This window comes from Urtica dioica, chromosome 7 (genome assembly GCF_054948205.1).
Source record: "Urtica dioica subsp. dioica isolate 48M chromosome 7, U.dioica_male_clone48M_v1_H2, whole genome shotgun sequence".
NCBI classification, from domain to species: Eukaryota; Viridiplantae; Streptophyta; class Magnoliopsida; order Rosales; family Urticaceae; genus Urtica; species Urtica dioica.
The window spans coordinates 20,175,736-20,199,564 of record NC_142762.1 but is presented as its reverse complement, the minus strand read 5'-3'; the positions used below and the strand labels follow the sequence as shown (position 1 = coordinate 20,199,564).

The window sequence follows — 23,829 nt, the reverse complement described above, 5'->3', positions numbered from 1 at the left end:
TGGTCTTGGTAATTCTCGTGCTCTAAATTCTATATACAATGGTATTGATAAGAATATTTTCAGGCTCATAAACATTTGTAAGAGTGCCAATGAGGCATGAAACATTCTTGAAGTTGCTCATGTCATGGCTTCTAAAGTCCGTGGCCAACGTCTTCAGCATCTCACTACCAAGTTTGTAGGAATGAATATACTTGAAGAAGACACCATTTCTGAATTCAATGTGCGTGAAAGTCTAGATCTACTGTATAACCTGTCTTGTTAGATGTTGTTAAGAACAACTGAAAGAACAACAATCAACAGGTAATAAAAGCAAGTAAATGACACCAAGAGTGGTAACCCAGTTCGGCCTTAACTGCCTACTATGGAGGGATATGTATCCTATGGTGTTAATAATCTAGGCTCCCCCTATATTTGAGCTCCCCTCACTTTTCACTCTTACACTCTCCCAGTGTATCAATGTATATCCATAACAACAATAACTGTAAAAATGCTATGTTTGTCTTCCCCAAAAAGAACCAAAACCTAGAGAACAAAAACCCACACACTTTTCTCTTGAAGAGATGATTTCGGCGTGTAAAGTGTGTTGCCCTACCTAGGGTAAGACATTCTCTTTTATAAGAGACAGTAAACGAGAATGTCCCATGATCAGACACCAGGACAGATGGGACACATCAGGACGAGGACAGACAAAAAACTGTCAGGGAGGCCACGTCGTGTCTTGGCATAAAGTGATGAAAGATGTTCTGTGCGATGCAAGAAACAACACTAGGAACAATAGAGTTGCCTGAACCAAAACGTCAACCTCAATGTAGCAACAATCTCCCCCTTTGGCTTTGCTTATTGGGCTGGAAGTGCTGAGGATAGGAAGAACACGTCTAGAGGATGCTTCTTCTTAGGTAACAACCTTATCTCTTTGTTTAGCACGAAACAAAATTATGTCTCTTTGTCCATAGCTGAGGCTAAATACATTGCTACATGAAGTAGTTATACCAAACTTATGGATGAAACAGATGCTTTCTGAGTATGATATCGCACAAGATGTCATGACATTGTACATCGACAACATGAGTGCCATTAGTATATCTAAGAATCCAGTTCACCACACAAAGCACATTGACATTCGTCGTCATTTTTATTAGAGAGCTTGTGGAAGAAAATAAGATCAGTCTTGAGCATGTTCACACAGACAAACAATTGACTGGTATCTTTATAAAGGCCTTAGATGCAAATCAATTTGAATCTCTTCGATCTGCTCTTGTCATGTGTGCTATCAAATTATAGAAATCACTTGGGCTTGGCCAGTTTTCGTGTTCATGGGTCCATTTTTTTGGTTGATCCATTCGACTCGGCAGCGAGATTAGTGTTATTCTCTCTTTCATGTGTTTCTGGTTGGCCCATTCGACCGGATTACAGAACAATCGTGTGGCTCTCCTATTTGTTTTGGGCTCGTGGTAGGTGTTGGCCAAATTGTTTTTACGATGTCATTTCTAAGCTTGACGCCTGTCAGTTAATAGGCGAGATAGTTGATTTTTCAAGAAAGGTTGATGCATTTTGTCTTTTGGGATCCCACATCTCAAGTGTCTCTTATTTCATAGATAAATTCGTGTGTCTTGCATTGTGTGTGTGGGTTTCTAAGACTCTCCAGTTTAATTCGCTCTTTGTTTTGACAATGGTAGGAACAAGAAGTAGCGTTAGAACATCTGCTCATGCGAAGAAAGTTCCAATGAAGATAAATTTTGAGAAGAAGCTGCAGATTCAAAGACGAACAAACACTGAGTTCGTGTCAAGGGAATGACGCCCGGTAAGAGTGTTGATGGTCAGGCAGGAGGTGTTGTCGCCTGAATGTCTCGTTTTACCAAGCAACAAATTCTTGCTTGTAAGTCTGTCCGAAGAGCTTCTCCTCCAAGTAAAGTGGCTCTTGGAATTGTTGATATCACTGGTGAAGTCTCTACCAGTAAGTTTTACAGAAGAAGAGAAAGTGCCCTATCTTCCTGTAAAGGATAAACTTTTGAATCTCTCGACTTGTAAATTCAAGTTTAATAAACGAGCTTCCGTTCTTACAATTAAATTCTTGAGTGGATTATGGTCATATGAATTTATCGAATTAATTTAAAATATTTTAAGGTATTGGAAAATCTCAGAATAAATAAAGGATTAATCGAGTTCGTCTCGAATAATAAATTATTTTCCGAAAAACTATTCCGGAAATTAATTTATTAAATAAATTCTCAAGATCGAGTATTATTTATGAAAAACCTTAAATATATTTATATTAATCTAGAACGAACGAGAAAATTCTTGGTTTAATCTTATCAGTTAAATCCGTTCGGTTACGGATTTAATTAAATAATTATGTGATGAAGGACATTATTGTAACAATTTTCAGGACTCATTTGGAAGGAATTTTGAAAGCGGGGTCAGTTTGAGGTTGTGAGAGAAAAGAATGATTTAAATGAGCAAATTCAGAAACTTGTTCATATATATACAAAATTTATTTCTCTGTCTCCTCATTTTCTTCTTCGAGCTTCTTCTCCTCTTCTTCTTCTTCTTCATCACGCGCACCTGCAAAACAGAACATCGAAAAGAAAAGAAAAAACTAAACAAACAACAACAACGATGACAACTTCAGCCACGACCACGATCACCTCTATCATCTTCATCTTCTTCTTCAGTCTTCTTCTTTTTCCTCGCTCAACCCTCTCCTGCGACCCAGCTACATTGCGCGCGTGCTTCGGCCGAGGAGAAACAACCGTCGCGAGCCGCCGAGGACACCGGAAATAGAGAGGAGGAGCCCGGAGAACACTAATTACACCAATTTAGGTAAGAAATTTCTTCTTCCCAAATTTGGAATCCGAAAATTAGGGTTCATTGTTCAAGATTGAGGTTTTTCTTATTCCAAGCGTGAATCTTCATATAAAGGTTGGATTTGTGTTTGAAGCTTTGAAATAAGTGTTGGGTAATGGTTATTGAGTGTTGGATTGCTTGATTTGGTGATTATGATGTGATTTTGGCCGAATTTGGGAAAATTAGGGTTTATGTTCATGATAGGGGATTTCGGATGGTTGATCATTTTGGTTTGGATGGTTGTTGTCTCGGTTAGATATCAGATTGGTGACTCGTGTTGTTCGGAACTCAGCCAAATGATACCGAAAACCAAAAAGTATCTGAGAATGTTTATCGTTTTGTTTTTGGTTCGGGACTTGTTCGAATTGTGATATGATTAAGGTGATTTGAGAAATTGAGATTTGAAATTGGTTATCATGATTTGAGAATTGATGTTCGTTATTCGGTTAATTCGGTTTCGATTTGATTTTGAAGTTTGTTTCGGTTTTTTATTGGAAAATTGTTTGTGTTGTTTGAGAATTGGTTTGCATTGATTAGTGTGATTTGAGGAATTATATTCGATATGTTGTCGTTCGATTTCGGTTTGAAAGTTCTTGGTTTGATTGAGGATTATGGTTCGTCGTTTAGGTCGGGAATTTCTCGAATCTTGAAGTGAGACCGAGAATCTGGTTTTAGGATTCGAGTATGAATTTAGATTGTGAAATTGACTCGAGGATCATTTTTGAATTTCCCAACTTTTCACAGATCTAGTCGGGACAAGCAAGAGCCGGCGAAACAAAACACATCGAGGCCGGAAGTCAAAGAATTCAGAAAATACTGGATCTCGATCTCTCGTGAGTCGTGTTAATAGCTTTATAGCGTTTAGACTTTGAGTTAGATCGTAGGTCTATTTGTTTGGAGTTATGTTTAATAATTGTGAATTATTTAATTAAAAGATGTTCGGGAATTTAATTTATGTTTATTATTTTGGAATTCCCGGTTTGTATGATTTCGGATTAATTATTTATTTGAGATTCGTTAAAAATAATTGTTGGATTTTATTTCGTACTATTTCTTCGATACGAACACGTATGTGTCTTAAATAAATTTAATTTTCGAAAGACCGGGAAATAAGTAAATGAAATTCTCGAACCCCCGAACCGACTCGCAACGAATCCTAACAACGAACCTTAAACTCTTTGACATTTCTGAATCGAATAATTAACGAAGTTTCAACTTCGAATTCTAGTTCTCTCGACGATTCAGGACGTGCCAAGAGTCTTGAGAAGCGCGTGAAGCGAAGGAACTCCTGAAGTCAAAAAGTTTTGCGGCGAATTGTTCCAGGTAAGTGCGGAGACCTAAGTCAACTACTTATCAAGTGAATAACCCCTGTTTAGTGCATTTTATGTTGTAGTAAACATGAGTTGGTGAAAGCCTTAAAAACGAATAATCTCAAAGATTTAAGGCTTCGGTCTGCTTTTATTGAAAACTTAGCTCGGGTTCATCTGATAAGTTCAAACATAGACTTGTGAAACCCAGCCTCTGCTACGTGATATAATCATCCCTTATAAGTTCAAACATAGACTTGTGAAACCCAACCTCTGGTACGTGATATAATCATACCTTAAGTTCTGCGCTTGACCTGTTAGAACGAGGGAGACAGGAGAGCAGTGATTAACTCTTGGATTCGAAACGAAGGTAGAAGTATCAGGAGTCACGTTCCAAGTCTTCAACTTAAAACACTAACGAGCATACACTACTAGAAATATGACATTTAGCTACGGAAGTATTAGCGACGACTTAATTGTCGCTAAATTTTCGTCGCTAATCACCCTTGTAGCGACGAATTTATTGTCGCTAATTATTTGGTGCCAAAACTTCTAAAGTTTGGCGGCAAAGATAATTAACGACGATATTTTCGTCGCTAATTATTTATATTCGTCGCTAAGTTCGCGGGAAAACAATTAGCGACGATATTATCGTCGCTAATAGTTTGGAATTAATATCGAATTAATTTCGAATTTTAACGAAATTTAAAGAGGGAAAAATCCCCCCAAATTAATTTAAACGAAATGATTTAGCGACGATTTTATCGTCGCTAAATGTGTAAAAAACTATTAGCGACGATTAAATCGTCGCTAAATGCCACTGAAAAAGGAAGTTCATTTAGCTACGAAATTTAATCATTTAGCGACGATTTAATCGTCGGTAAATGTCTTTAAATACCAGGTCGCGTATCAGTTTCCCCCATTTCCTTCCCCGACCTAAAAATCTTATTTTCTCCATTCTCTCCCAAAAACCCGATTCTCCTCCGACGAACCTCCGTCCTCCGCCGTCCCGAAGCTCCGGTAAGTCGCTCTCTCCTCATGTCTCTCTCTCCTCACATCTCTCTCTCCTCACGCCTCTCTCTCTCTCCTCAGATTTGTCTCTCCGAAGCTCGTCGCCGTCCACCGCCGTCCTCCGCCGTTCCGCCGCTGACGCCGAAGTCCATCTCGTCTTGCCCGGTCCGCCTCTTCCTCCGCCTGCACGGCTCTTCCTCGATCCGCCACCGCCGAAAAGTTTTTTTTTTATATATATAAGTTATATTTTATATATTTACATAATTTAGTATATATGGATGTAAGTATTTATATAATTAGTTATAATTATATAGGATATAAGTATTTACATAATTAGTTATATATATAATTATTTAGGATATAAGTATTTAGGATATAATTTAGTATTTAGGATTTAATTACGAAATAATTTAGGATGTTTGATAATTTAAAATTGTAAATTAGGATTAGAGATTAATTATGTATATAAGTATAGTAGATTAGAGATTAATAGATTAGGAAATGTAATTTTGTTAATTGCGATTAGAAAATTTAAAATTGTGTAATTTTGTGTAGTTGGCCTCGACGTTAGGAGATCGATATAGTTTGTCGCTTAATTCGCATCCAATTTCGACCGATTCGCTAAAGGTAACAAACTTAAATTAATGAATTAGTTTAACGAAAATTAGGTAGTTTATGTGAAATTAATTAATTGGTTATTGATTGAAATTGAAATTGGATTTAATTTTTGTTAGAAATGAATAAAAATGTGACATTAATTAATTGGTTATAGATTTAAAAATGAATAAAAATGTGAAATTAATTAGTTTTTTATAGATTTAAAAAAGAATAAAAATGTGAAATTAATTAGTTGGTTATGGATTATGTATTTTAATAATCGAACCACTGAGGTTCGATTTATCGTTAGTTTTAGGATGTTTCTATGCATGTTTTAAAGTTGAAGGCTTGATGCCGGGTTGTTAAGTTTATAGGGGAGGTTATGCCGAAATTTCGGTAGGATCGTGAAATTATAAAATAAAATCTGGAAATTACTAAATTTTTAAATGTTGAATCTTTAGGTAAAATGAGTTATCCAAATAGGAATTGGATAATCGAGGACCAACGTCTAAGCGTTGAGTTTGCGGCTGACATGGCAGAGTTCATGGCAATGGCCCGACAACACGTTAACATCGAAGGACGAGTTAAGTGTACATGCAAGAGGTGTAACAACGTGTTGATGCAAAAAATTCTTGATATAGAGAATCATCTCTTTATCAGAGGATTTAAGAGGAATTACACGAGGTGGATCTTTCACGGGGAGGAAGAAGATGACGTAATGCAGTATCAGACGGATTACGGAAGAGGAGGTGAGATGTTTGATGCTGTACACGATATGTTAAACCACAACGACGTAGACGGTGACGATGACAGTATTGACCCGAATGCAGAATACCAGAGTGGACAGTTTGATGACCTTTTCAGCGACTTGAACACAGAATTATGGCCGGGTTGTACGGAGTATTCGTCACTCTCTTTTGTTGTCACGTTGATGCATTTGAAAGTGATGAACAAGTGGACGAATAAGTCGTTTGATCAGCTACTGAAAGTACTGAAAAAGTCTTATCCGATCGGCAACACGATTCCAGAGTCACACTATGAAGCAAATGCCAAATTACGTCGATTTGGTATGGGTTACGAGTCGATTCACGTCTGCAAACACGATTGGGCGTTGTTTTGGAAGGACAACGCCAATCTAGACGAGTGTCCGGTTTGTAATGAGAGCCGGTGGCTGAAGAAAGACGGTGGAAAAAAGTAGCGCATAAGGTGTTGCGCTACTTTCCACTGAAAGATCGGCTTAAGCGATTGTACGCGAGTCGACACACAGCTCTAGAGATGCAGTGGCACGAGAATGAACGCATTAAGGAGGATTGTGTACTGCGACATCCTGCTGACGGAGCAACGTGGAAGGAGATCGACCGAAAATATCCCATGTTTGCGGCAGAACCGAGGAACGTCCGGCTTAGACTTGCCGCCGATGGTTTCAACCCATTTGGTGACATGAGTTTGTCGTACAATATGTGGCCGGTAGTCTTGACTGCGTACAACTTACCGCCGTGGTTGTGCATGAAAACATCGTACTTGATATTAACATTGCTTATACCAGGTCGTAGTGCGCCGGGAAAAGACATGGACGTTTTTTTACAACTGCTGATTGATGAGCTGAAGGAATTATGGGAAGAAGAAACTGACGACGAAGATTTGATGGAAGAAGATAATTTGTCAGACGACGATAATTGATCGATAGTGTATAACGTTTTTCATTTAATAACTAAATTAACATATTTAAATTATTACGAATGCATAACTAAATAAAGTTTGTTTTGAATTTCAGATGGCTACGGCTACAGGAGCCGGAGGCAGCGGAGGCGGGGATGACTACCTATCCCGTCTCCCGAATTATTGCGAATCGGCGTCCGTACGCGATGGCGTCGAAGAAGCCGACGAGGATATCGAACCCGCCGTGCGTGGGCCGACGCTCGGGAAACGATCTGAGCGTGCACGGCGCCTCGGGGTGAAAGAAGTTGTTATTTATAACGAGGAGTTTCGGTCGTTGTTGCAGCCAGAGCGAGAGATGGATCCGGATCTCGCGACGTTCGCGAACACGCTCGGGTTGGTCGTCCGAGATAAGATCTCGCCTACGGTCCCAAGGTGGACGACTGCGAACGTGGGGCCGGTGAAGGAGGCCGAGATCCGATCAGCGATTCGAGACAAGTACGACATTCGAGTCGATTGCGACGCAACCGGGAAGAAGAAGGCGATTGTCGATGCGGCAATCATTCGAGACGCCAAGACTCGTCTTCGCGATTGGAGGCATACCTTGCGGTCATGGTTCGACATCGACTGCAAGAGCAGCGTACATGTGGCGCGGTCGATGAAACCGAGGACCGTTAAGCTCGACACCGAATGAGAGACGCTTATACAACGATATTCGAGCGATGAGTTTAAGGTAATCAAATCATTTACGTTAAATATGTGTTTACCCTTTTATTATACGATTTGTTATTTACGTGTACGTTTACTTATATTACAGGCCATACAACTGAAGAACAAGGCGAATCGCGCGAAGAAGAAGACGAAGAGTCGACAGGGGACGATTGGATTCTTGACCCACCGCATGAAGAACGTAAGTTTTATGTTTATATGATACTTCAAATCGTTAAAACTATCTAACACTTGAAATTTTGTTTACATGCAGAAGAGCGACGAGACATGCGCTTTCGAGAGCTTGTTTGCGAACTACAAGCGCCAATATCAGTCCGACAAGTCCGAATGGCTGACTCCTGAAGCCTCCGCACGTTATGTAAGTTAACATTTATTTTGTCTTATTTTTCGATTAATATATACTAACTAGTTAATTATATCAGGATCGACTGGTCGATAGGTTTAACACGTTGCGAGCGGAGGTTGAGCAACAAGGAGCGGACGTTGATATTTCCGTCCTAGAGCAGCAGGCGATCCGCGATATTATGGGTTCGCGGACTGATCACTTGACCGGCGTCGGACGTTTGGTGCCACAGGGAGCACGGATGGCGGCTGACCTCGCCGAAGTCTACGGTAGTTCGGAGGCTGGGACGTCGCATCCAGTATATATCTCCCAGGAGGTGTTCACGTCGACCTTCGCCTCGTTCGCCGAGGCAATACAGATTCAGGTGCCCGGCCTCAACCTGAGCTCGTTTATGCCTCAATTTCCGCATAGTTCGCAGCAGGCTCCGTCGACCCACGGTGTCCAAACTCCGACGCTTGGCGTCCACACTCCGACGGGTGGCCAGCAGAGGACTCTCAATGGTAGCCAGCAGACGACGCCCGGCGGTCCGAGTCAGTCTACTGATCAGGAGCACATTATTCCGCCGCAGCTTGCAAAGTTTCAGCGCCAACAGAAGAGCGTTTCACGTCGATGAGGGGGAAAACGAGCGGCGGGACGACAAAGCAAACGTCGCGACTAGTGTTTTATTAGATATTTTGTGTATAGTATATTATTATTTACATATTTCTCGATAATCGAAAACGTAACTGGATTTTATATATAAATTGATTTGGATAATATAATTTGGTTTTTATTTGATTTTTCATTTTAGAATTTCATAAATGAAAAACAAAATAAAAAATAAATAATTAACGACGATAAAAATTAATAATTTCAAAAATCGAAAAAAAAATTAATAATTAGCGACGACAAAGTCGTCGCTAATTATTAAAAAATTAACTTATTAGCGATGACTTTATCGTCGCTAATTCGTGCGCGAAATTAGCCCGCGCAAATTAGCGACGATTAAGTCGTCGCTAAATAATTAAAAAAAAAACTCATCGTTTAAACATTTAGGGACGAAAAAATCGTCGCTAATATCGTCGGTAAATATTTAGCGACGACTATTTCGTCGCTAAATATATTTAGGCGCGGACATTTTGCAACGATAAAAATCGTCGCTAAATAGATTTAGCGACGATTATGTGGTTATTAGCGACGAAAAAAATCGTCGGTAATGGTGAGATTTGTTGTAGTGATAGAAGGGAAATGATATTTCTTTCAGGGTTTATCATGAGTCGCTCTCTTGTAAGTAGCATAGGTGTGTACTCTGAGTGCTGCAGAGTACCCAAACCATAAAGAACTACTGTCGGTGGTACCTACAAGTTGCTTCTCGAACCACTGAGCGTCACGTACCCAATGAGGTTGCTTCTCGAAATGTGTGCTCATTGTCGGTTGGAGTCCCTGACGGAGGCTCACAAAGTGCCCGTGTGCACTAGGACTGCTTTGCGAAATGCGAACCCATTGTCGACTGGAGACTCAAGCAGAGGCCCACTGAGTACCACGTGTTGGAATTGATCTAGGGTTTAAGAAAAAGTTTAACGCTTCGGTAAGCGGCGGAATTTTAAAAATTTTCTTTTGACAAGTAAAACGATTTTACTAACCTAGACAAAGAACAAGTACACGTAAATAAAAACTATTATGAGCATAATAAATTTACTAACCTTTTTAGAAGCTTGAACGTTGATGAGCCTTCAGAAGGTTGAAAACGTTCGTCTCCCCTCACAGCACGTCTCTCTTCTTTCACAACCACGATGGTTTCTATCACAAGAATCACTCGAGAAAGAAAGGAATTAGTGTGTGGGCACTTTTTAAACACGGCGACTCGAGAACAAGTCTCAAAGTCGAAGAGCTAAAACACTAGGTCAAATGTGGACCTAGGTGCGAAAACAAAAACGAAAAATAACTAGAGAGAGAGAGAGGAGTTCGGCCAATATTCTAGAGAGAGAAGCTCTCAATTTCTAAAACTTTGGGATAAATGAAATGAGGAGAATAAGACCCCTATTTATAGGAGAGGTCTCACCTTCAATAAGGTAGTTTCCTCTTCTTTAGAATATCACATATTCATTAGCAAACTATTCCTCCTTTCCTCTTTCATTTGGGCGGCCAAACAAGGCTTCTAGAAGCCTTGGATTTGTTTCCTCTTTTGCTTCTCTTATGCCTTGGCCGAAATTCCCATTGCCTTGTATAGGAAATTTGTTTCCTCTTTTTCTTTTGGCAAGTATCTTCATACATTAATACACAAAAAGAACTCTCTCTTTCTTTGGGTGATGGGCGGCCAAGAGGCTCTCTAGAAGGAGCTTATAGAATCTTCTTCATTTGTTCATGAAAACATAAAAAATGCCCATTAAGAATTTTCAATAAAATTCTTATGAAATGAAATTAATCCACAAGGCCCAATTAAACTAACTTGGCCGAGTGGTTTTAAGTCATCAAATGACCTTGCCAAAAAATTTATTGACATTCATTTCATCCTATGTCCAAAAGGACAAAAATACTTTTTTGACAATTTTCGTAAAACTTATCTCGTTCTTGTTTTGATTTATCTTCTAGTTTAACTATTCCTACTCGATATGATTTGTGACAGTGACCTCATGGATCCAAATAAACAAACCTTAAGCTAAACACTTGGACTCAAAAGTTCACAAACCTTTTCCAAGTTCACAAAATTACCATTTTACCCTTCTAGCTGTTATTTCCTCAACTTCTTTGTCGCTTGTGAATAAGTCAGAAACAATGTATTGACGAGGAGCTAACAAGTCACATTGTTTCATCCAAAAGAGTCAAGACTCAATTTGGACACTGGCCAGTTTATTTATTTACATTCCAAGGAACAGAGCATGAGGTGATATACATTGCATTTCAGCAATCTTGTACATGAATTCCATATCTATGAGAACTTCACAAAGTTACTCATGACATCTTCACAACTTAGTACTTCGCCAATACGTCCTGTTTGGAATCACATAGTGAGTCCGAACTCTGACTTTCTCAAATGAGAATACGTAAGCTGTGAAATGGCATGTCTCATTTCAGGATTAAGGTAAGCACGATGCAATTCATACGTAGTGACTTCGAGACATAAGAGGTTAAATGGTTTGTTCTTATTTTGTCTCTAGAAGTGCACTGGTAAATTCAGTGCCTTCGGAAGATACCTAGAAGAACTATAGAGTCTCCAACTCTCAATGCCCCATAACCAGACATCATAGATTCTCCTAACAATCGTATTGAGGTCAATAGTCCTTTGACCCTTTGATTGCGAATATATCGTTTTAAGCAAACTACGAAGAGTTTGTTCATGCAAATCTACATTTGTTTCTTCGTAAGTTGTCAAGTTTGTTTATGGACTAAAGACTAATGTTTTATAATAAAGCTTCAAACAAACAAAGAAGAATGAATGAACGTTTCAACTTTTTATTAAATGAATAAGCAATTACAAGCAAGAGTCTTCGTGAGACTTTATTACATCAAATGTACAAAATAAATACTACAACTCTTCTTGTGGGCACCATTGACAACACCACGTGCCGCAGTGGGATGGTAATCGCGAATCGAGAGCTCATTGCTGGAAAAGTTCGGCCGCGCGACGTCAGATGAAGATGGTAACACTAGTGGATCACAGACAAACGTTAAACTCTTAGGCTGCCAGATGACTACTGATCGAAGTCTAAGGTTGGTCTTTTGTCATTCCGAAGGTTATAGCGGGGGATGTGTGTAGCCTTGTGGACGATAAGTACTAGTTAGAGTGTGCACACATTAGTCATGCTCTAGAACTAGTTAGATTTGCATCATGCATTCTTATGTGCTTGTTTGCACGCCACATGTTATCACTTGGCATTAGCTTGCTTTTCTTTCTTAAGTTAGACTCCCACTTACTGAGTCAATCAACTCATAGTTTTATGACCCTTGGTAATGTAGAGAAGGGCAAGGCGGCGATGTTAATAAGGAAGCTGAAGACGGAGACCGGACGTGTATCTCTTGACCTATGGGCTAATGGGAACTCACCCAAAATCAACCTCTTCTATAGCAGTATGTTGTTGAACCCCTTCCGTAATCTATGCTCCTAAACTATCTCTTGTAAATATATGTAAAATCAGGAGCTTGTGTCAATATATAAGAGTCTTTGTGAGACTCGAAGTTCGAATTGAGAAAAACAAAAAATTTGTCCGGGTTTTTCATATAACCACTTTGAATACTTATGTATTATCGTAGTTAAATTATGTTTAATATAAGTATTTATGGTTATTATGTTTATTTATTTATGTATCTGTTTGATATTATCTATGATGTTGCGATTATATGATATGCAACTTGACCTCCGTCGCGGCTTGTGAGCCGACGGGAGCTTGCGGGTCGTGACACTTCATTTCTCTCAGGATGATGCTTCCAGTGGCTAAATCCAAGCGGCTCCTTCTCAAATTTAAGCGAACTTTTCATAGGCGTTTGCCCCCGATACTCTCTCTCTTATCAAAGCTCATCATGTCTTGGTTCAAGGTATTTATGATCCTAGTGCTTCTAGAGCAGATGCTGTTATGGAGATGAATGTAGAAGATATGGTTGATGATGAGAACATTGATCTAAATTATGAACCCAAGGGTAGTGAATCAGAAGAGATTCCCAAGGACTCAACAATTTGCAATCTCTCTTGGATCCTACTGATCCCCATTGTGAACATGCCATAGTTGGCATTCTTGATTTGTCCAATGGTGTGGTGGATCACACTAATTAGTGTTCTGTTCAAACAATTGGTGATAATGTCAAGAAAGATGCCCCTATTCCTTCTAAACATGTTGGTCTAGAGACAAAAACTGTGGTTTAAGTTACTGGTGAACATGTTCCTTCTGAGTATGTGCCTGTTGTTGATAAGAAAGCCTCTATGAAGAGGAAGGAAGTTCCTGATGATGATGAGAATATGTTGTTTGCTTTTCTGTCTGAATAGAAGAAGAAGAAAACTGTCGAGAAAGGGAAAAGCAAAGCAGTTGAAGATAAAAAAAAGAAAGAAAGTAAAAGTTGGATTAAACAAGAAAAAGTACATGAAGAAGAAGCCTGAAAGGAAAGTTGTTGAAGAAAATGTGGCTAACATCCTGGCAGACATATGGGAGGAAGATGGAGATAAGGAGTCCTCTAGGAAGCTTCCAAGAACAGGGAAGCATTCTATTGCTCAGAAAAAGTTGCCCAAGGATATCCATCCTGATCCTCTGGACAATGCGTCTTTCTATGTTGAAGAAAATGTTGTGAAGTGGAAGTACGTGTACTACAGAAGAGTTGTTCTTGAAAGAGATCTTTCCGAGGAAGCTTAGAAATGTTGGAATAGATCTAGGATTTAAGAAAAATTTATCGCTTCTAGCAAGCGGAAGAATATAAAAATTTCTTTAAAAACACGCAAATACTACCTAGAAAAAGTGCATGAGCATATAATTTAAAATTTAAAACTACTTTGGGTTTTCACTCGGTACCAACCTCGTTAGAAGCTTAAGCGTTGAGAAGCCTTTGGAAGGTTGAATCGCTCGTCTCCCCACTAAGCTTGTCTCCATCGAGTCTTCTTGAACCTGTGATTAACCACGAACGTTTCTACCATTAGAGTCTTTCGAGTATGGTTAGGATTTAGTGTGTGGACACTTTTAAATACAATGACTTAAGAACTAGTCTTAGAGCCAAAGAGCTAATACAAAACACTAGGTCTAATGAGGACCTAGGTGCCAAAACAAAAGAGCAAGAAGAGAGAGAGATAGAGAGAGAGAGAGAGAGAGAGAGAGAGAGAGAGAGATGGAGTGGGGTGGGCGGCAAGTCTAGAGAGAGAAGATCTCGATCTCAAAAACTTGTGTATTCAACATTGTGAATGAGGTGTGGTATTTATATGAGGAGGGATTGCCTTGAAGAGGTAGTTTCATCTTTTCTATTGAATATCACATATTCATGAGCACAATCTTTATTTCCCATTCCTATCAAAATACCAAGGTTGGAAATTTCCCTTCTTCTCTACCTCTTGGCCGTCCACTATCACATGGCTTATGCCATAAATTTGTTCCTATTTTTCCTTTTGGTAAGTATCTTCACACATCAATGCACAAAATAAATTCTCTCTTTCTCTATATGGAGGCCACAAAATTTTGCTTCTAGAACATGCTTCTAGATGTTTCTTTATTTGTTCATGACAATATAAGAAAAGCCCACCTAGTATTTTCACATAAAATTCCATAAAATGAGATTCATTCCTCAAGGCCCAAATACCAATGTTGGCCATGTGGATCAATCACATTGTCATCATATGACAATGTCAAAAAACTTATTTATTGACATTCATACCATCTTATGTCCTAATGGACAAAATTACCCTTTAGACAATTTTCATAAAACTTGTCTAGTTCAATATTTGAACTTGTTTTGACTTAGCTTCTGCTGGAATAGATCTAGGGTTAAAAAAAGATTATCGCTTCTAGCAAGCGGCGGAGTATAAAAAATTTCTTTAAAACACGTAAAACGTTTTTACAACCTAGACAAAGCGCATGAACATATAATTTAAAATTTTAAAACTACTTTTAGTTTTTACTCGGTACCAACCTCGAATGGAGCTTGAACGTTGAGAAGCCTTCGGAAGGTTGAAACGTTCGTCTCCCCACGCAGCACGCCTCTCCCACTAGTCTTCTTGAACCTGTTGAGCAACCAAGAAAGTTTCTACCACTATAGTCTTTGAGTGTGATTAGGATTTAGTGTGTCGGCACTTTTAAACACGATGACTCAAGAACAAGTGTTGGAGTCAAAGACCTAAATCAAATGCTAGGTCTAATGAGGACCTAGGTGCCAAAACAAAAGAACAAAAATGATTAGAGAGGGGGGGGGGGGGGGGGGGGGGGCAGCCAAAATTCTAGAGAGAGAAGCTCTCAATCTCTAAAATTGTGTCTTGTGAGTTGTGAATGAGGTGAGGTATTTATAGGAGGATGATTACCTTCAAAAGGTAGTTTCATCTTTTCTATAGAATATCACATATTCATGAGCAAATATTTGCTTCCCTTTCCTTATGTCACACGTCCAAATAACCTTCTAGAAGGCCTTAGATTTGTTTCCTCATTTGCTTCTCCCTTAGCCTTGGCCGAAATCCCACTTTTATTCTAGAGGAAATTTGTTTCCTCTTTTTCTTTTGGCAAGTATCTTCATACATCAATGCACAAAATAAGTCTCGTATTCTCTCTTAAATGGACGGTTTCTTAAGGCTTCTAGAACATGTTTCTAGATTTCTTATTTGTTCATGACAACATAAGAAAAGCTCATTAAGAATTTTCACATAAAATTCCATGAAATGAAATTAATCCTCAAGGCCCAAATAACTTATTATGGCCGAGTGACTTGATTCATTTTTCATCATATGACAATGTCAAAAAACTTATTTATTGACATTCATTCCATCATATAGTGGGAGCGATTGTTGAATTCTGCGCTCTTTTGATCCGATGCATCGTGAATACTTCTCTGGAAGTGCTTGCCTAAAAATAGTCAAAGGGAGAGTTTGTTGATACGTCTATTGTTGGCTTATTTTTTACTGCAAGTTAGTTTGGAAAGATGTCGTGCATCATGTTGCACTTTGTGCCGAGACATCTTGTCCATGTTCACTGGTGTATGATTCTTGCAAGTTTCCCGTTCTGCCAAAATGTTTCGCAAATGACTTTATACATTGGTTTTATGAGCGTGTATGGGTAAGGAAACCCTAGATTGACTTCTAGAGATATTGCTACAATAAAAGCTGTGCGCTTCTCCTTTAGTAGCTCTTACGCATTCATTCAGACTTTTAGGGTTTCTAGACATACACGATTGTTGGACTGGAAACCTAATTTTTTTAATGAATGTGTTGTAATTCTCCACACATCTTCAGATCTATTAAGTGTTGGTGAATTGTTGTGGGTGTTGTAATTGTGTGATTGATTGTTCACGTGCATTGAGATTGAGATCTACCAAACACACAAGAGAGTTTGTTTGAGAGCGAGGGGAATTGATATTCAGGGAGAGCTTGAGTTGAAATTCACGACTAGTATTATGTAAATGGCATTCAAGCAGAGATTGTTCATATAAGTCCGTCGTTGTACTTGTACTACTTTTTATGTAGTGAATTTCCTTTTCACTTGGGTACACTGCCCCACAGAGTAGGTGATATTGCACGAAACTGGGTTACCACATTTTGTGTCATTTCGTTTACAGACTGTCTTTTTCTTTATCCGTCCATTATTTAGTTCAGGTTGTCGCTTACATTTACTCTACATTGTGTGCGACAACTTGACATTGTCTAAACATAATTTCAGATTCAATAGTTATGACTGAGGCGACTCATTGCAAATTAATTTGAAATGAAATTCTACTTCACAATGGTAAAAGAACAATTCCATTGTCTACAATTTTTTTTATATTCCATATAATTTACTTGTAAGAGAAACTTCGTTAAAACTTAATGATCTTAGAAGTAACGAAAATAAGTATGTTCTTACTATAAGGCTTCTAAACTCCCCTAAAGTGTAGTTGACTTGTCCATGGAAACGGGGTAGTTTTTACTTCCATGTTCTTTGGTTTGACCTCTTATTGAGAATTGAAGTCTTTGTTGGCCGATGGCGTTATGCATTTCAAGTTCAGTATCTCAAGTGTCTTGTCTACTCCATTGGTAGCCTATGTGGGTTTATATGTTACCGGGAGCACACATAAAGACATGACGAGTATCATAAATATTAGTTGTACAAAAATAAAGAAGCTATATTTAAAAATCTAGGTAATCATCAAATGATAACGTAATTAAGTTGTTATCATATGACTTTAAAGAAGGTTATGAAAAGTTCTAATTGTTGGGCAGTGGTCAAAATTCCTCATACTTGGCTAGTTTGGCTTGTTCTACTTGTTGTCAATGGTGCCCACAAGAAGAGTTGTAGTCTTTATTTTGTACATTTGATGAAATAAAGTCTCATGAAGACTCTTGCTTGTAATTGCCTATCTATTCATTAATAAAGTTGAAACGTTTATTCATTCTTTCTTTGTTTGAAGCTTTATGATAAAACCTTAGTCTTTTAGTCCATAAACAAACTTAACAACTTACGAAGAGACAAATGTAGATTTGCATGAACAAACTCTTCGTAGTTTGCTTAAAATGATATATTCGCAATCTTAGGGTCAAAGGACTATTGACCTCAGTATGATTGTTAGAAGAATCTATGATGTCTGGTTATGAGGCATTGAGAGTTGGGGACTCTATAGTTCTTCTAGGTATCTTCCGAAGGTACTGAATTGACCAGTGCAGTTCTAGAGACAATATAAGAACAAACCATTTAACCTCTTATGTCTCGAAGAGGAAACTACCTTTTGAAGGTAATCATTCTCCTATAAATAGGAGCCTCATTCCTCACATTTCATTCATCCAAGTTTAAGAGATTTGAGAGACTCTCTCTCTAGAACTTTGGCCGAACTCCTCTCTCTCTCTCTAGTTTATTTTCGATTTTGTTTTGGCACCTAGGTCCTCATTTGACCTAGAGTTTAGCTCTGCGACTTCAAGACTCGTTCTTAAGTCGTAGTGTTTAAAAGTGCCCACTCACTGATTCCTTTTATTTCGAGTGATTTAGTGATAGAAACTATCGTGGTTGCTCGAGGTGCCGAGGAAAGAAAGAGAGACGTGCTGCGAGGAGACGAGCGTTGCAAACTTTCCAAAAGCTTCTACAAAGTTCAAGCTTCAAGAAAGGTTAGTAAACTTCTATACTCATAATAGGTTTTAATTACATGTACTTGCTCTTTGTCTAGGTTAGTAAAAACTGTTTTTACTTGAAAAGAAATTTTTTAAAATTCCGCCGCTTCCCGAAGCGTTTAATCTTTTTCTTAAACCCTAGATCAATTCCAACAAATGGTATCAGAGCTATGGTCAAAGATTAACATGTACATGTATTTAAAAATATGAGCTTGAAAATCGTTTTCGAAAGTTTACTAATTTTGTGACAAGTTAGAATTGTAATCTTAGATTTTTTTTTTAATTTATTGCTCATGCCTTTAAATTAAAAACCATGTTGTTTTTCTATGAATTTGGGATGTTTTTAAAACACATTAGAATCAGTTCTAAAAGTTTTTAATTTTTTATATTGAAAAAGGTGTTTTAAAGGTTTGAGAAATTTCGAGTAAAATTTTGTGACTAGTTTTGTTATCTTGCTAGTTTCTTATTTTTACTTGAATCGTTTTATGCTTGTTGTTATTTCTTTTATGCCTTGTTATTACCTTGCTAATGAAACACAAATAAAAGCTTTAACAACCTTCATAAAACGTTCCGTTACACTCGATTCTTTTTCGCACCTAAAAAGGACCAAGCTTTAATTTATTTCTTTTTCTTCGAGCTGGAGTAAACCCGGATTAAAAGTGGCATAACTCTCTGATCAGAAATCGGAATTTAGTGATTCTTGAATCAAATTAAAGCTCTGTCTGTCCTCTGTCCAATGCCACCGGTTTCAGCTCAAAAGGACATCGGAGCCGCCAGATATGGCGATTTTACTCCGAGGTGCGCGGCTGTCTGAAACTCCAGTTTTTTAGAAATCCGGATTTTCAAACCCCACTACCATGAGTTATAGAACTCTAATGAGAAAATTTTCTTGAGCAAAAATGTTTTTCATATGATTATAAACATGATGTGTAAAGATTAAAAGTTTTGATTTTTGAAAGATTAATTGAAATTGAGTTTTTACAAAACTAGTTTGAATTTTGAAAAACCGTTTTCACTTTCAAACTTGAAAAATATTTTGTCACCCATATCAAATAAGTTTTCAAAATGTTTTCAAAACTATATCTATATCACACATGTTCAAAATCTATATGCTCTTGAAAATTTGAGTGGGAGGTCTCCTTGTAGACAAGCCGAAAAATAAAGCGATGTGTAATCTCAAACTTTCAAGTGTTCGAGTGAGTTGAAGTTCACACTTCCCTCAAGCACTTTCCCGAAATAGAAAATAGGAAAAGATCGAGTATGTACCTTGTGCCTTTATGCACTAATACTACTCTGAACATGTCGATCTAGGATTCTCTTCTAGTTGTCCGCTCTGTCGCTCTCTAACTAGGAAATATGTTTCCGAACTTATAAGAGTCGATGAACCAACTCCAAAAACTAAGTGGGAGGGTTATATTCGTTGTTTGTAACCCACGATCCCCAACACTAATGAAAAGTGCAAGTGTCGCCGGACTAAGAGTCACCCTCGTGGCCCTCTCTTAAATGAGAGTACTCAAGGGTGCTTTGCTCTGATCATTGCTCAATGAGCTACGTCCGAGAGTGAGACGATGATGGCAAGGCCTCCCCTCGGTGGATTGTTTTTCAAAGTCGATCTCTTGGAATAAGTGGTTGGTTACACACTTAGACTCAATCCCTAGTAATCCTCCCTCGAGGCCCTGCGAAAGGATGTGAGTGATCAAACCAATTTACAAGGTGGCTAGTCAATGTTGATGTATTGACATCTTGGCTAAGCATTAATGATGTGTCATTTACTTATAAATGGAGATTTTTTGCGGCCTTCCCTCGAAGGAGTAAATTATCGTTTGGTTTATAACACCTTTGGATTTTATAAAGTCTTAAACAAACTTAAATCCTAAACAAAAGACTAATCATAAACTTGTTTCAACTTTTCTAGGCAATATGTCTCCCAACTCTCTCTCTTTCATTCTTTCCTCGAACAAACTCGAAAACGAAAACTACATAGACTCGAAACGTAACCTCGACATAACACCTACCGTTAACAAGCACACATGGGTACTCACCACCCCGTGTCCTCCTCTGACGAATGATGATTCAACTCAAGAGGACAATGACGCCTTAGCGGCCTGGCTTCGATCCGATGAGATTGTGATGTGCTATATCTTGGCATCTATGAACAATATGCTGAAAGAGCAACATCGTGACTTCGAGACTGCCATTGACATGCTCTACAATCTCCTTGAGATGTTTGGAGGGAAAAGGCGTCAAACAAGGCTACAAGCAGTCCGACAGTTTATGAACTGTCATATGCAGGCTAGGACTCCTGTTGGAGACTTCATGATACTGATCATTAGTTTTCTCAATAAAATGGAAATCCTAGGATCTGAGATTGATGGGAAGAATATCATAGATATGATCTTAGAAACTCTCCCCGCATCTCTTGATACCGCCAAGATGAACTACTCCATAAACAAGCTAGAGTACACTGTTACCAAGCTTATGAAGGACTTTCACACTGCTGAAGGTCTCACTAAGAGAAAGAGGAATCAAGGAGAGCCACATGCTACTGAGCAAAGAGCCTCCGCCTCTGGAACTAAGAAGAGACCTCACAAGGCCGATAAGAAGAACTGTCCTGTCAATCTCAAAGCAAAGGAACATAGTATTGTACTAGTTACCGAAGCATGCTTAGTAGCTGATAATGTATCAACGTGGATTCTTGACTCCGCTGCTACTAACCATATTTGTTGTTCCTTGAATGGTTTCAAGAAAACCAAAAGCTTAGAGGAAGGCGAGTTCTGTTTCAAATGGGGTGATGAGAGCCTGGTGTCTGCAAAGGCTGTGGGATCCGTGACGCTGTCTTTTGAAGACCGCACTTTAAACTTGAATAATGTATATTTTGTTCCTACCTTTGGGAAGAACTTAATATCCGTTGCTCGTCTTCGTGAGCAAGATTATTGTTTAAAGTTCATTAAGAATGGAATTCGTATTTCGTTTCCTGATAATTCTTTTGTCACTGATGCATGTATGAAGAATGCTCTTTTCTACATCTATCCCACTCAACCTTCTCTTTTAGACACCGAAATAGATAATGATCTAATTAGGGAGCCAAAGAGGATCAAACTTTCTGAATCCTCCGATCTAACAAAATCAACACACCTATGGCACTTAAGACTTGGTCATATCAGTCTAGAAAGGATTAAGAGACTTGTGAGGGATGGTCCACTCCAAGCCTCTGCAATAGGTTCACTACCTACTTGTGAATCTTGCATAGAAGGAAAAATGACTAAGCGACCTTTCTCTGATAAAGGTCGAAGAGCCACTGAGTTGCTGGAACTAATACATTCTGATGTATGTGGTCCGCTCTGCCAACAGGCACGTGGAGGATACGAATACTTCGTTACCTTCACCGATGATTACTCACGATATGGGTTTGTCTATTTGCTCAAACACAAATCCGAGACCTTTAACGTATTTAAGGTCTTTAGGGCTTTAGTGGAAAAGCAAACTGGCAAAGTGATCAAAACCCTTCGATCTGATCGAGGTGGTGAGTATATGTCTGGAGAGTTCGATGACTTTCTTAAAGAAGAAGGTATCGCTTCTCAGCTTACCGCACGTGGCACACCTCAACAAAACGGAGTGTCAGAGAGAAGAAACCGAACTCTTATGGAGATGGTTAGATCGATGATGAGTTACTCATCACTCCCGCTTTCCTTTTGGGGATATGCCCTCGAAACAGCCGCTTACATTCTGAACCAAGTTCCGTCTAAAACGGTTCCTGGTACTCCTTATGAAAGATGTACTGGCCGTAAAGTAAGTTTGGGCCACATCCGAATTTGGGGTTGCCTTGCACATGTGCTAAGGCAAAAGACTAGCAAGTTGGCTAGTAGGTCAGAATTGTGCCTATTTGTGGGATATCCAAAGGAAACCAAAGGTTTCATTTTCTATAGTCCCGAGGACGATAAGACTTTCGTTAGCACGAATGCTCGTTTCCTTGAGGAGGACTTCATGAAGGATGCGAAACCTAGAAGCAAAATTGTGCTTGAAGAAAAGTTGGGTGAGGAAGCTTCTACCTCATCTGTAAGAACTGTTCTTACCCCAACTGAAACACAACCTAACTCATCAGAATCTCGTCAAGTAGTACTTAGACGTAGTGGGAGGGCTACTCAAAAGCCTGACAGGTACATGTCTTATGGAGACTCTCTTGTAGCCGTCTCCGACATGGATGACCCTGTTTCCTATAGCCAAGCGATGGCTTGTTCTGAATCAAACCTTTGGCTTGACGCCATGAAAGTTGAAATGCACTCGATGTATGTCAACAAAGTCTGGAAACTTGTAGACCTTCCTGAAGGGATTAAACCCGTAGGGTGTAAGTGGATATACAAGAAGAAAAGGGGTCCTGATGGGAACGTCGAGACGTTCAAAGCACGACTTGTGGCGAAGGGTTATACCCAACAAGAAGGGATTGACTATGAAGAAACCTTCTCGCCAGTCGCGATGCTTAAATCCATCCGCATACTCCTATCCATAGCTGCAGCTCTCGACTATGAGATCTGGCAAATGGATGTCAAGACAGCCTTTCTGAATGGCAATCTTGACGAGCGCATTTATATGGCTCAACCAGACGGTTTCGTGGATAAAGGTCAAGAGACCAAGGTTTGTGAGTTGCTTAAATCCATTTATGGACTAAAGCAAGCATCTAGGTCATGGAATATTAGATTCGATGAAACTGTAAAGAGCTTTGGCTTTGAACAGTCAATAGATGAGCCTTGTGTTTACAAGTTAATACACGAAGGCAAAGTTGTGTTTCTGGTACTATATGTCGATGATATACTACTCATTGGTAATGACGTGGGTAAGTTATCTGAGGTTAAGGTCTGGCTGGCAAAGCAATTCGATATGAAGGATCTAGGAGAAGCCGCATACATTCTGGGAATCCAAATCTTTCGAGATAGGAAAAACCGGACCCTGTCGCTCTCTCAAGCATCTTATATTGATAAGGTGATGGATCGATTCTCGATGCAAGACTGCAAGAGGGGTCAAACACCCTTTAGGCATGGAGTTTCACTCTCTAAGGACCAGTCTCCCAAGACTGCACAAGAGATTGAAGACATGAGGAAGATTCCTTACGCCTCTGCCGTAGGAAGCCTCATGTATGCTATGCTTTGCACTAGACCTGATATATGTTTCGCCGTTGGCGTAGTTAGCCGTTTCCAATCCAACCCTGGACCCGAGCACTGGATTGCTGTTAAGCATGTTCTTAAGTATCTTCGAAGAACTAGGAACTTGATGCTTACATACTCAGGTATTGAACTGACTATGACGGGATATAGCGACTCCGATTTTCAAGCGGATAAGGATTCCAGGAAATCCACTTCGGGATTTGTGTTCATCCTTAATGGTGGAGCTGTTGTGTGGAGAAGTATTAAGCAATCTTGCATTGCTGACTCCACAATGGAAGCAGAATATGTGGCTGCTTGTGAAGCATCCAAAGTGGCTGTATGGCTTAGAAAGTTCCTTAAGTATTTGGAAATTGTTCCAAACGTCGACGAGCCCATGACCCTTCATTGTGATAATAGTGGGGCTGTCGCTAACTCAAAGGAACCTAGAAGCCATAAGCGCTCTAAGCATATTGAGAG

The 23,829-nt window shown here is 39.1% G+C and overlaps 1 protein-coding gene and 1 long non-coding RNA gene across 2 annotated transcripts; both read left to right on the top strand.

Moving 5' to 3' along the window:
- Window positions 1-2,523: 2,523 nt before the first annotated feature.
- Window positions 2,524-3,884, top strand: LOC149390349 (uncharacterized). The gene is made up of 2 exons (XR_016300314.1): window positions 2,524-2,820; window positions 3,589-3,884. It is a non-coding gene; the product is annotated as an uncharacterized LOC149390349 (long non-coding RNA).
- A 3,155-nt stretch (window positions 3,885-7,039) lies between these two features.
- Window positions 7,040-9,124, top strand: LOC149390348 (uncharacterized). The gene is made up of 5 exons (XM_089621065.1): window positions 7,040-7,447; window positions 7,534-8,148; window positions 8,233-8,325; window positions 8,398-8,502; window positions 8,567-9,124. The coding sequence occupies exons 3-5, from the start codon at window positions 8,317-8,319 to the stop codon at window positions 9,098-9,100; spliced, it is 648 nt and encodes a 215-aa protein (XP_089477191.1). The 5' UTR covers window positions 7,040-7,447; window positions 7,534-8,148; window positions 8,233-8,316; the 3' UTR covers window positions 9,101-9,124.
- The last annotated feature ends 14,705 nt before the right edge of the window (window positions 9,125-23,829 follow it).